The sequence below is a fragment of the Phalaenopsis equestris genome, unplaced genomic scaffold (assembly GCF_001263595.1).
Source record: "Phalaenopsis equestris unplaced genomic scaffold, ASM126359v1 Scaffold000295, whole genome shotgun sequence".
NCBI classification, from domain to species: Eukaryota; Viridiplantae; Streptophyta; class Magnoliopsida; order Asparagales; family Orchidaceae; genus Phalaenopsis; species Phalaenopsis equestris.
In genome coordinates, this window is record NW_018164737.1 from 186,092 (window position 1) to 200,503 (window position 14,412).

The following is a 14,412-nucleotide window of genomic DNA, read 5'->3' on the forward strand; positions in this document are numbered from 1 at the left end:
CACACATTTTTCTTGGTCTACTTTCATCTCATAGCAATGACAATGAAACATTGTAGATTTGAAGCGATGTATTTTTTTATTACAATAATGAATATATTTGATTCCTTTCCCGTGGATGTAGGTCAGCATGACCGAACCACGTTAAATCCTTTGTTCTTATGTGGTTATTCAATTTGTTTCTTTTAGGCTCCGTAATTCGAAATTCATACTTGTATTGATGAATTTTCGTTTCAGAAGTTTCAAAAATGTAGATGTTAGAGTTCTTTTAAACAGTTTTAACAAACAGGGGCATCATGGTCATTTCTCCAAAAATAACTGCCCCACAGCTGTTTTCACACAGCTACACCAAACAGACAGTTAGTTTCCCCGCAGCTGCTTCCCCACAGCAGCTTCCTGGGGCAGCGCAGCCGCAGCTGGCCAGTGCAGCTGCAGCTGAAAAGCTGGGAAGCTGCAGCTGCGCCAAACAGAGCCTGAATAATTTTGTAGCCTAAAATTTAATCACAAATAAGAATAATAAATTTGGAATAAATTTGGATTAGATTCTATCCTAATGGACCATCCTTTCGGGTTGGCTGTCATTAGCTATTAGGACGGTTGAATGGATCCTTCTTGTTTATCGTAGAAATAGGTTTGGAGAGGAATAATTTCCTTGGTTTATTCATATGTTGGGTACATATATATATAAGAAAAACAATTACTCCTAATTTATAAACTTACCAAATATATCTAACCTAAAATAGAAAAGGAAATTAATTTGAAATAAAAAATAAACTAGCATAGAATAGGAAGGTAATAAACTAATCAAGGTTTTCCTAAGTTGTCTTAATCAAATCCTCAAAAATTTGCTAAGATTTTCTTAAGGTTCTTCTCAGATTTTCACTCCTACTTAAGCTGAGTCGTAGATGTTGTAGCTTCGGTGAAGCCATCAATAACTTGGTGTGGCAGGATATGGCTCTGTTGAATAATTCGCCCATTAACCTTTTCAAAGATGAAATTTCTATCAATTTTAAAATGCTTGGTCCTATCATGATGCATATGATTCTTGACAATATTGATAATCACTTGACTATCCCAAAACATCTGTATAGGTCTATTGGAGGTACATCCCAGTTTCGTTAACAATTTTTAATCCATATCCTTTCACGGATTTCTAAAACGGAGTGCCATATACTCTTATTCTACACCACTTATAGAAACAATCACTTGTTTCTTCTCCATGTCACCAGATTTCCTCATACACAGGAGCAGTAACTTGTGATGGACTTTCTATCAGTGATTTCCCTAACCTAATTAACATCAATGTAAACTTCCACCTCTCTATTCTTAATTTTCTAAAAAAATTAAGTCGTAAGAGTCTTTTTGAGAATCCTCTAAGTATTATATACTATCTTTAAATGCTCTTCATTTGGGCTATTTATGTGTTGGCTCACAATACTAACAGAATATGCAATATCTGGCCTCATGAGTGATAGGTAGATGAGTTTTCCTTACCAAACTTTGATATATTACCCTTTCCATAGAGAAGCTTTCTTCTCCCTTGTTTAACTTTTGGTTGGGATCCATTGAAATATCAACATACCTGCATTCAATTATTATTCTTCTTTATTAGATCTAGGATGTAATTCTTCTCTGATATAATGATGCCTTTCTTGGACCTTGCTATCTCTGTATCTTGAAAATATCTCATGGTTCTTAAATTCTTGATTTCAATCTCCGTGGCAAATACTTTTTTGATCTTGAGAATCTCTATTTCATCATCACTAGTACGATTCATATCATTCACATGTACTATAAGTGCAACAATCTTACTTCTTTGAGTGTGTTGTACTAACAAATTATAATAAGATTAACTTTGAGAATACCCATTAGTTCTCATAGTTTTAGCAAATCTTTCAGACCACGCTCTTGGTAATTGCTTAAGCCCATAGAGAAGCTTCTTGAGTTTGCATACTAGATGTCTATTGGAATTATTCACAGGTCCTTGTGGTATCTCATATACACTTTTTTCGTATCCCAATTAACGAAGATATTTTTATGTCAAGTTAATGTAGTCTTCATTCCATGTTCATTGCTACTGAAAGTAGAACTCTGATAGTGTTATGTTTGATAACTGGTGGGAATTTCTCTTGATAGTTTATCTCATTAGCTTGAGTGAAATTTTTGTAACAAGTTTGGCTTTGAATCTTTCAATGCCCTCATTAGTTTTGTGTTTTATGTTGAAAACCCATTTACATCCAATGAGCATCTTATCCTGAGGAAGTTTAATAAGAATCTATGTACCATTATGTTTTAGTGTTCAATTCCCCCATTCAACTACTATCTTTTATTCTGGATTTTTAAGTGTTTCATGAATGAATTTAGAAATCCGCATATTATCAAAATTAAAAACAAAAGTTTGATGAGGATAGCTTCCCATAAGCTACATACTCTTAAATTGAATATCTAATGCAGCTTCCCTTATCACCAACATGAGAGCAATGGGATAACTCTTGAGAACTAGACTCGTTAGCCGAAATTTCAGGTGAATGTGGACTCGAGTTTTTATTTGAGCAGTTCTGTCATTGCAAGTTATCTTTTATCTGCTTAAGGTTTTTCTCTCCTTGTGGACATGAATTTCTATTCTGAACTTAAGGTTGGGTTGGTTGGTCATCCCCAACCAGGACAGGAGGGCTAGGTGGAGTAGGTGGTGAGGCCTGTAGGTGTCATCAAGCGCAATCAAAATTTTACGTTCATTTGTACTCTTCCCTTGAACATTATATTTGGGTTCTTAGGATTGATTTTCAGAAAATGTTATATCCATGGAGTTGAAGTATTTTCTGGTAACATGGGAGTAGCACTTTTACTCATTTTTCTTGGAGGCATACAAAAAAAAAATGCACTTTTAAGTTGTATCGTAGAAGAAATCATTGATGTGAGGATAAGTACCCATCAAAACATGAAAATGTATTTTGAAGTTAAGTACTCGGCTAGGCATTTGTTTGATATTGTATGTTGCAGTAAGAATTACTTGCCCCCGAAAATATTTTGAAACTTGATGAGACATTATAATTGATCGGGATATCTCATGTTGTATGTTTTTTCTCTCAACTATCTAATTTTGCTGTGGGTTATTAATACAAAAATTCACATAGATGATTCATTATTTTGAAAGATATGACCAAATGTTAAAGTTAAAATATTCATTTGTATTATCAGTTTTGAGGACTTGAATTTTGCGTTGGAATTGATTCTGAACTGTGTCATGGAATGTTTGGAAGGTTTGAGTTATTTTAGATTTCTCCTTCAGTAGGAATACCCAAGTGATTCTATTGTTATTGTCAATATATGAGAAACGATTGGCTCCCACATAGGATTTTCACCTTTGAACCCCACCTCACCCCCACCCCCACCCCCACTCCCGGTCATTGTGGATAATGACAAAAATTTGTGATGGTTTATATTAGGTCAAATGATAGCTATTTCTAGTCTCTTTGGCAATCACACAAATCTCACATTGATAAAAATTATTTTTTATTGATAAATAAATGAGGACACAATATGGTGACATAATTGAAATTATGACGACCTATGCGACAGTGCCATAATAAGACCTGATTTTTGACAAAAATGAACTCAACATACTAAAAGAATTTGTGGAAGAAATGGAGATGGGATCATTTTTGTGTTCAAAGAGATTTTTTTGAGCAGGTATAAACCTTGATGTATTTCAACACTATCAATCACATTTTACGACTCCACCTGAAATTCACAAGAATTTGCAAAAAAATTAGTTATATATTTCATGTTATAACTAAACGTATTGCCTGAAATCAAATTGCAGTCCAATTGTGGAATATTTAAAACTTATGAAAGAGTGATATCCCTAGAAAGCTCCACATCGCCTTTCACGGCAATGTTTGAGTGTGATCCATCACAAGTTTTGCCTATCTAGATGTAGAGGCCTTTTGATAGTATAATAGAACTTTGATACCTCCGGTTATATGTCAGAAGCTCTTGAATCTATGATCCATGTTCTAAATCTCCTATTATTTGTAATATGGGAAAGAATATATTACCTTGGTGTGTTATAAGGTTGATGTGTTGTTCTGAATTACCTCAAAAGAGTTTCTTCAGTACTTCAAGTTGTTCTTTGGTGAATGGTTCAGCCGACCCCCTTCGGACGTTGCAGTCACATTAGTCTTTTTTGCTTGATCCTTTCTTCCGTGTCTCGATTTCTAATCTGCAGGTGTTGAGAATTTGAATAGAGCAGCTTAAATTTTTTTTTGAAAGGAGGGTATTCAAACCCAAATATAATAAACATAACAAAGGAAAAAAATAAAATAAAATAAACCAAATAGGAAAGGAATGAAGCAGAATAATGTAAAAAAAGAAATACATGAGGGAATAAAAGCTAATAGGAAATAAAAAATAGGTAATAACGGCTCGAAATTTGATTGTCGTTAAATCTAATACCTCCCTCAAGTTAAAGCATTGATGCCAATCATGTTCAACTTGGATTTGAAGTCATCGAACAAAGCTCAAGAAATATTTTTAGTGAGGATATCTGCTAGCTGACCACTAGATGACACAAAAGGAACATTAATATCCTCGAACTCAATCTTTTTTTTAATGAAGCGTCTGTCAATCTCCACATGTGGTACGCTCATGCTGGACTGGGTTGCGCGTAATGTTAATGACAGTTATTATCACAAAATAGCTGCAGTGAGACGGATGTTGACATACGAAGTTTACGGAGTATGACGTGTAACCAGAGGGCTTCCCAAATCCCCAAGGACATAGACTAGAATTCAGCTTCAGCACTCCTCTGGGCAACTTTATATTATTTTTTGTATTTCCTTGTGACTAGATTTCCCCATGCAAATGAGCTATACCCCAAAGTAGAATGTTGGCCATGAAATAACCCTGCCCAATCAGTATCTGTATAAACAACAATAGACTAAGAGGTGTGACGAGAGAAAAATAAACATTAGCCCGGTACACCTTTTAAATAGTGGAGAATATGATGGACAACTTGGAGATGGTGCTGATAGGGGTCACACATGAATTAACTCACTATATCAACTGCGTGACGTTTGTCGGGGCAGGTACGGGCTAAGTAAAATTTTCCCACAAGGCTTTGGTGGTAAGTCTTTTTGACAGATATTACATTGAGAATATTAGATAATTTTAAATTGGGATCCATAGGACAATCACTGGTTTACACAGAAGAATGTTGCTCTTTGTCAAGTGATCAATCACATATTTGCCTTAAGACAGACAAATATCTCGAGATGATCGAGTCACTTCTATGCCTAAGAAGTACCAGTGAGATCCCAAATCATCCATTTCAAAGGACTTAACAAGAATGTCTTTTAAGTACCTCAATTCTGGGTGATCGTTACTTGTAAGAATAATATCATCAACATAGACAATAAAGATAGCTACCTGAATATTGGAAGAATGTCGGAAGAAGAGAGTGTGATCCGATTAAGCCTGAGTAAGACCATAGCCCACGACAACTTTTGTGAACTTGTCGAACCAGACCCTTAGGGACTGTTTTAGTCCTTAGAGACTTTCACAATCTGCACACTTGCCCTTTAGAGGCAGTAGAGTCAAAGCCAGGAGGGAGAGTCATGCTTACCTCTTCTGTAAGCTCTCCATTCAAGAACACATCCTTGACACAATCCAAATTTTTTGCAAGGGATAACATGACCCAAATAGTGTCTAACTTAGTCACAGGAGTAAATGCCTTTTCATAATCAACTCCGTAGGTCTATGAGTACCCTTTTGCGACCAATTATGCCTTGTTACCTACAGATGATCCATCAGACTTGAACTTAGTGCTGAAAATCTATCGGCACCCTATAACTTTCTTACCTGGAGGAAGATCAACGATAACCTATGTTTGGTTCCGCTGAAGGGCATTCATCTCCTCAATTATTGTCCTTTTCCAGACAGGATCAATATAAGTAATCTCAATAGTAGCTGGGATCTGATGGTCTGTCGTGGCGGTATCAAATGCTGTGTAGATCGAAGATAAACTGCGAAAAGAGATATATTTTACCATAGAATGGAGGGAGCATGTCTGATTGCATGCCTTACTCGGAGAAATCACCTCTTCATTCGAAGGAGGGGTCGTGTCGAGGATGTCTTCCGCAATGTAGTCAAGGTCTGTAAAGAGGTAGCGGGTTCCAGAGTAGGAATTTTGAAACTGGTCCGCCGAGTATAGATACGGATAGTGGGAGGAGGAGATGATGCACTCACCAGATTCAGGAACTCGTCGAATGGTCCAATTTCAGTGGCAGGAACAATGAGGGGGACATCCATAAGAATATAATAAGGGATAGTGTCTAAAAATCCACACTTCCCCTCAATTGTGGCAGGGCTAGAAAAATCTGGAATACATTCATAGAAGGAGACATCAACACTCACATAGATTTTATTAGCAGTAGGATCAAGGCACTAATAACCCTTTTGAGTGGCTGAATACCTATGGAAGATATATTTTATGGATTTGGGATCAAGTTCACTTCAATTGAGGCAGTGTTCCGAACAAAACTAGTGTACCAAAAAATATTGGAGTTTAATGTGAAGAACACCCGATTGGCAGGGAAGCATGACATCAGGACGGCTAAGGGGGTTCGAAATTTGTGAATTTTAGAGGGGACTTTATTTATGAAATAGTTGGTAGTGAGAATGACATTATTTCAAAAAATCTTTGGGACAATGGATTAAAATATAATAAAGCGAGCAACATCGAGCAGGTGACAATTTTTTCTCCCGGCTATCCCATTTTGTTGAGTGTCCATATACGAGTTATGGTGGAGGATGCCCTTGCCAAGATTTCACCTAAAATAGAGTTGAAAAATTCACGATCATTGTCGGTTCAAAGTACCTGAATAAGAGTTTTGAATTAAGTTCAAATAAAGGTGTAGAAGTTTTAGAAGGTGGCAACAATTTCTTATTTGTCTTTTAAAATGTAGACCCATGTCATTCAAATGTGGTCATCAATTAAAGTCGACCACCTTTTATTTGTGTAGCTGAGAGTGCGAGAAGGTCCCCATAAGTCACTTTGAATGAGAGAGAAAGGAGCGGGAGTGTGTGGGGTTGGTAATGGACCGGATGATGTTTGACTAAAATACATGTCTCACAATTGAAATTAGAAGGATTTTTATTAGAAAGCATAAAAAAAATACAATTATTTTGAATATTGAAATAAGGATGACCTAAACGATGATGCGACAACATAATGTGACATTTAATGATTTGAGATAAACGATAACTCCTAAGTGGTGTGTATGCACTTTCCTTACTCTTTTCTTAGAGGTAATAGTTTGACTATCCTTTTAGCAGTTCCAATCATCTTCTCCGAACAATGATCATGAAAAATCAACAATAAAAAAAAATAGCACTGCAATTAACATCATTCGTCAGCTTGCTGACAGATAAAAAGTTACATTGCAACTGTGAAACATGTAAAACTGATTCTAGAGTTAGATTGGTTGTTAGTACAATCAACCATTTACTAGCAATGAAACTACATGAACCATCAACAATTATGACTTTATATTTTTAAGAGCAAGGATAGAAAGTTGAGAAAGTTTGCGAGCATCCAATCATGTGATCTGTGACTTCTGAATCAATAATCCACGGATTAGAGGAGGAATAAAAACCATATGAAGTGTGCCTTGTCGAACGTGGGAGGTCGACGAATTTGTAGAGACTTGATTGGTTCCAAGAGCTTGATCAATTGCTCTATATAGTTTCTTAGTGATTCGGACCTGTGAACATGAAGTTCTCCACTTGTCAAGCTCCATATGTCGGGTCAGTCTTTATATGCTCTTGAATCATTCCTGCGAGGTGATCGAACTTCCCACGCCCTTTGATGAACAAAGATACAGCTTGGGACCATTGGAGAAAGTTTCTATCGTTCAGTTTTTGAGTAGTGATAAGAAACTCTGTTGTTTTCTGGTCCTCTGGTCTGCAAGGGAGCGGATGTTGGAGTCGATCCTCCGGTTGAATCAAGAACACCTTCTGAAGTTGATTCAGTGTTGGAGGAATCTATCATAATTTCGACAGAGTCAAAGGAGGTTGTGGTTCCGAGCCATAAATGAATTCCATTATGGTCACGACAGATAGATACAACTGCAATAATTTATATACTTTCAGGGAAATACAAAAGGTTTGATGGACTGCTGCGGGAAACAGACGCCTGTAGAACCAGACTGCTGCTGGAAGTAGAGCCAAAGGAAACCTGCGGTTGTAAACAGACAAAAAAAAGCAATCTACGGCTAGAACTAGAAACAGACGGCTGTAGAATTGGAAACAGATGAACCCTGTGGCTGCTGCTTCTTTCAGTGGACCCGGCACCTGTAGAACCAGTGGAAATGACAGTTAGAACCGGCAGATGGTTGTGTTTGTAGCAGGGGGAACTAACATTTTTTGGAACAAATGGAGGCTGACGACTAGGTGGCGGTTGCTGGAATTGATAGGGAGGCTAGCGGCTGTTGGATCTAGGGTTAGAGTCTGATATCATGTTGAGAATTGAAATAGAGCAACTTAATTCTATTGAAAGAATGAGGGGTATTTAAAGCCAAATACAATATAAATAACGAAGGAAAGAAATAAAAAAAATAAACCAAATAGGAAAGGAATAAAGTAGAATAAAGTAAAAACGAAATACATAATAAGGGAATAAAAACTAATAGGAAAAAAATAATAAGTAATAACGACTGAGGATTTGATTGCTGTTAAATCTAATACTAGGCTTTTCACGAAGTTTTCAACATATGTCTTTGATATGCCCAATCTTCTTGCAATAGTCACATGTGGGATGATTCTCCTTGTGCTTTGAGTTATAGGAGGAATTATGAAGTTTTCTCCTTGTGCTTTCAATACTTGGTAAACTCCCATTTCCAATCAACATTCAATTTTATTTGCTCTCTTCTCTCTAGACTTCAACAAAGACTTCACAGGTAGATGGAAGGGGCTTTGTTCCTATGATCCTCCCTCTCACCTCATCTAGTTCATGAGTTAGTCATACTAGGAATTAGATAGTTCTCTTCTTTTCGATAATTGATTTAAACATCATGTCATTATGTGGACATTTCTACACGTCTCAATCATATCCAATTGTAATCAATACTTTGTTAAGGTGTTGAAGTATTGTGGTGACACTTTGACGAAGGTCATGAAGCTTGGCTACGATCTCAAACAACTTTGCAGTATGTTCAGTGATGGAATATGTTTTTCTTGCAGCCTATCCAATTTCTTTTACAATTTTGTAGAGTAGAAATTTTTTTCCAACTTCAGAGGTCATTTAGTTGACTAGCCAAGACAACCATATTATCTTGATTTTTCCATGTGTGGTAGTTGGGGTCAGTAATCTCAGGAATCGTGCCTACTTTCGTGAGATGTTTCTCTTTCCTTTTATCACAAATATATATAAACATAGATTGAGACCATTGAAGGTAGTTATGACTATTGAGTTATGATTTGTGTTAAAGTTAAAGAGTTCAAGAGTCGTCTGGATAGAATGCCTGGTTTCTGATTCAGAGTTAAGCTGTGGAGTAGTATATAAAGTCTTCATCTTATGCTTGGTCATCAACCTTAGGATACTTTAATATTTTTTCTGGTTGACTGCAATGGACAGATGTGTTTGCTACCTTTGACTGTTGATTGTGGCCGTTGTTGTTCTGTTGCTCTTGTTTCTGCCGTCGCTGGGAATATAAGTTCTGATCCAGCCATAGAGAGAGATTTTGGCCACTTATGCTGGAGACAGAACTTAATCTGACAGAATTTATTTGGCTGCTTGCTATTGCCCGACTCTTCACTGTTGCCTACATTTGGTAGAAGTTCTGCTCGGAGGTGGGCCTGCTGCAAGGAGTTTACGCTGTAACGAGATTTTCAGCAGTAGCAGGGCTGAAGGGGGGATTCCTGCTGCAAGGAAGAGTAGGGAAAAGGGCTTTTAGAGATTTCCAGTCCCGACAGAGGGTGTATTTTGATGGAGGAGGTCTGGTGGCCGGAGGGAGATTGGTTATGTATTTGGGCTCTAATACAATGTAGAAAATTGATTTGGAGAGGAATAATTCTCATGATTTATTTACATGTAGGGTATATATATATATATATATATTGGGAAAACAATCCCTCATAATTTACAAACTTGCCAAATATATCTAAACTAAATTAGGAAAGGAAATAATTCTGAAATTAAAAATAAAATAGCATAGAATAGGAAGAGAATAAACTAATCAAGAGTTTCCCAAATTTTTCCAATCAAATTCTCGAAGTTCTTCTCAGATTTCTTTAAGGATCTTCTCAGGTTTTCTCTAGGGATCTTCCTGATTTTGACATTTATTAGTCTCTACTCTGCCTTCATTTGATGTTGTAAATAACTTTAAATTGTGGTAGTTTCAAATTTTTTTGTTTAAATATCATTTAACCTGCTTTAGAATATGTCCTTTTTGATAATGTTCCCATCAAGGTGGCCTTTGTATCCATAATGCATACTCTTATAGCGGGCCTTCAAAGCTGATTTTTAGATTCTCGACCGTAAGAGTTACTACCTTGTGTCTCTTATCATCATTTAACTGTGATGATTCAAATAACTACATATTCTGTGTGTTTGATAATAATAGAGTAGATCCTTATTTATAAAGTACTAGAAAACATTTCCATCAATGTTCTAAAAGATCTGGAATGGACCATAACGAATGGACTTGATCATGCCATCCTCCCCGAAATTCAACCAAACTGGATCTTCTTGGGAGGTGCATATGATCCTGTGTATCATTCGAGCCTTGGACTTCTGTTGTGGTTTTTTTTTTTGTTTTCCTGTAGTGGATCTTGAGAATTCCCTCTAGAAATTGATGCGCTTTTACCTCCTTTACACATTCACCGTCCTACGATGTGTTAACTAAAAACTCTAGATCAATAACACTCTGGCAGGCACCCCAAATGCACTTCGGATGGTGACTTTGATGCTGACCCTTGGAGAGCACAACAAATTGCTTGTATAAAAGGCTTTCATCTCTTGTTTTTTTGATGTAGTGAATTTTAGTTTCTTAGCATACAAACTATTGTCTGTTTGCCATCTATTTGTGAATGAAAGATCTCATTTCAATAGTTTGGAATCCATCAAATCCTAAAGAGCCTTTCAGAAATTAATGAGAAACATATTGCCCCTATGAGAAATGATAGATGAATGAAACTCAAAAGTGCTTCCAAACATTTTGTTAGAAGCAACTTTGGGGCTTCCTCACTTGTGATAGTTTCCTACACTAAGGTCCTATATTGTTGAAACGGTTCACTATGAAGAGACGTCCTATATTGTTGAAACAGTTCACTGTGAAGAGTAGGCAATTAAACCCTCATCATGTCTCTGATAATCCTTTCAAGAAGTCCATCTATATGACTTATGATGACCGATTGGGTCTTGACCAGACCAATCGTCCAATTTGAAAGCATCGATGTAATGCAGAGTAGACATCTTTTTAAAAATATTGCACATACATTTTCATCTTCGGCCAATTAACTTAGTGCTTTAGATTTTGGAGAGGCTTCTTTGCACCAAAGTTTTACTCCACTCTTGAAGCATGTGCCTCCACATGCCAGACAAATGATTGATGTTTACAAACATGAAACCATTGATCTTCATGGTACAATTGACCTTACGTCTATATGCTTGCTCTCAACTGCTTTTAGTTACTGAAATTGAGTAGCGGGATTTAATTGTATTGCGTAGGAAGATTTTCTACTCATATGTTGTCACAATGCATGGTGCTTTGAAGTTCAGCGCTTTTATCTTTTCTGCTGAGTGGAACACTTGGGCGATCTGGAAATGGGAAGGAAACTTGGAATAAATAATTTAGAGCTATTAATGAAATGGAAATGGCTAATGAACAAAGAAAATACTCGATGTGGCTAATCAGTATTTGTAGCTATGCTTAGAAGTTGGAGCTACACAATTATACTACTTGACTAATTGCCAGTTTCAATAGTTTAGTTTCATAGAGGGAAGCTTACCTCCATTTGGCCTCTCTCAACAATAGCCACCAGATTGCTCGCATTACCAGCACACACAAATACATAATACCCCAAATGTTTTTCTTTCTTTTATTGTGGGCATACCACTCCCAAGAATACTATGCCATGCTATAAACAGCTGAGAGGGGATGCCAAGCCAGCCACCAACAGAAGACGAGTGACAAAAGCATAGGAGCCTCCCAAATGATCTTCTTAGAGGCAAGTTTTAGATAGGCTTTCTGATTTTTTATTCCTTTTGATTTTGGAAGTAATAGTTATCCGATTTCTATTTCTTTAGAATCAGATACAAGGGTTCTTGTATTGTGCTCGGAAAGATGGCCTTTGTGGATTATATGCTTAAAAATCTATCATATAAAGTATTAATCATGTTTAACAGCGTTAAAGAACAGAGAAGCTAGTTGCTTATGTAACACCAGTTCTCACTCTTCATATTTGTCATATTTTTATTTGAGGGTAAAAAACAAAAACACAGTTGACATTCTTACTCTGCAATCTGTGACTCCTGGTGGGATGGCGTGTCATCAAGCAAATGACAAACTTATTGTGCACTTCTATTTGAATTTCATTTTGTGTTGCATTATTCTGATTTGTAAGGCATCCCTGCTTGAGTTGCTCTTTTACAGAAGTTTCTTTAAGAATATATCGAAAGCGGAAGTAGTTGAAAAGCTTTTTACAATTTGGCCTCTACTGCTTATGCTAATTTGGCCATAGAGACGATTGCAAAGTCCTCGCATCCATATAAGCTTTATGATTTTTTTTTGACTGTGAGACTATTTCTTGGAATGTAGTGGTAGGGTTGTAGATGAGGTTTTGAAAATCGGATTGGATATTGAACCAGAAGGAGGATTTCAATGCTCCATAGTTCAATTAGGGTTGAATTGATTGATGTAATAAATATTCAGATTATTTATATGACTTAAAAATATAATAATGATGGAATAATGATATTTTCATTAATTCAATGTACAATAATCTAATTCATCAATGTACAATAATCTAATTCATGAAACTTCTCTCTTTATTATTATGAAATTCTAAGTCAAAAAGTTTTGGGATATGATATCTAATTATTTTCTCTATTTTAAATTTAATCTTTTATTTCTAGCCGTTTGATCAAAATTTAAAAAAAGCAAAAAAATTAATCAATAGTAAAATCAAATGATTCGTAAAAGATCATACTGTTTTCATCGTACAACCGCTATTTTGTGCGAAACCGGGTTTGGACTTGGACCAAATTGGCCGGAGGAAACCTGTTCACGATTGAATTGGCCTGTCCTATTTTATTTATAAAAACATATTGATCGCTAAAACTGATAAATTATCTAAAAGATGGTGAATTGCTGTTTTTAGCATTTGACTGACTCTTCATTTTTTTTCCTTCTAATTCCAGCTAAGGAGGGCAAAAGATGAGATCATAACAGCAAGTAAAGTGGCCTATAGATTCCTTGCAAGCAAAGCTTCAAATTTACAAGCCTCTCCAGAGCCTTCAACTGACTCAAACAGAGAAGGAACCACTCCTAGATTGCAGGGGTCATGGCTAAAGAATCTTGCATCCTTCGGCGCCAAGCCATCGTCAGGTAGGTCAACAGATGTTTCTGAAACAAGCGATGAGACTCATCCCTTAGGACCTCGTTTGCCTTCAGAAACATTTCAACAATGAGTGTACAAATTCTTCATCATTTATTTTTCTATTCCTGTTCTTTACAATTCTTCACATTCTCTCCATCTCCTGTTTGTTGTGAACAATTAATTGTTTAAGCCGATTTGTACTTTTATTCATCATTTTAGAATCTGTGCTGTCACCCGTAGGTATTTTTATTTGCTCATTGTGTTTATTGTTAGAGTGCTTTGTAATCAATGTAAGAGAAGAAAAAAAAAAGTCATTCAAGAAAAATTTGATACCGATTATGCGAGCACTCATTTTACTGGCCATTCACTTACTGTTGGGCATCGCTGTCAAATTTTATTTATTTACTTATTTTTTGAAGCGGTGGGTGTTACAAGTATAAATCTAATGTTGGGGGATATAATCTAGAGTTTTATGTCACGGACAAAAAGACTCACATCGGTTAGGTGTAGGACCGAAAAACAATATTTAAGTCATGGGCTGCCCACCACCCCGAAGAGCTCTTTTGGGAGGTGACAAATGGTATCAGAGCAGATAACTGTCTGACAGGTGTGTGGACCCTCCATGGTCTAGTGAGACCCTCAGTGGAGCCGATCCGTGACGAGGATGTCACGTGATTGTGTGGAGAAGAATGTTACAGACAAAAAGTCCCACATCTGTTAGGTGTAGGGCCGAAAAGCTGTATTTAAGTCCTGGGCTGCCCACCACCCCTAATAGCTCTTTTGGGATGTGACATTTATCTGCTATTCCAAAAAAAT

At 36.5% G+C, this 14,412-nt stretch overlaps 1 protein-coding gene across 2 annotated transcripts in view; it reads left to right on the forward strand.

Moving 5' to 3' along the window:
• The window catches only part of LOC110025228 (desumoylating isopeptidase 2-like), a 50,289-nt gene extending 36,328 nt beyond the window's left edge, over positions 1 to 13,961 (forward strand). Inside the window, exon 4 of one of the 2 annotated variants that reach the window (XM_020725569.1) lies at positions 12,146 to 12,223. In XM_020725569.1, the coding sequence (XP_020581228.1) occupies positions 12,146 to 12,199 (54 nt within the window). In that variant the 3' untranslated portion in view covers positions 12,200 to 12,223. Of the gene's footprint in view, positions 1 to 12,145; positions 12,224 to 13,417 lie in introns of those variants that run through there. The other variant, XM_020725567.1, reaches the window with a different exon arrangement.
• Positions 13,962 to 14,412: the final 451 nt, after the last annotated feature.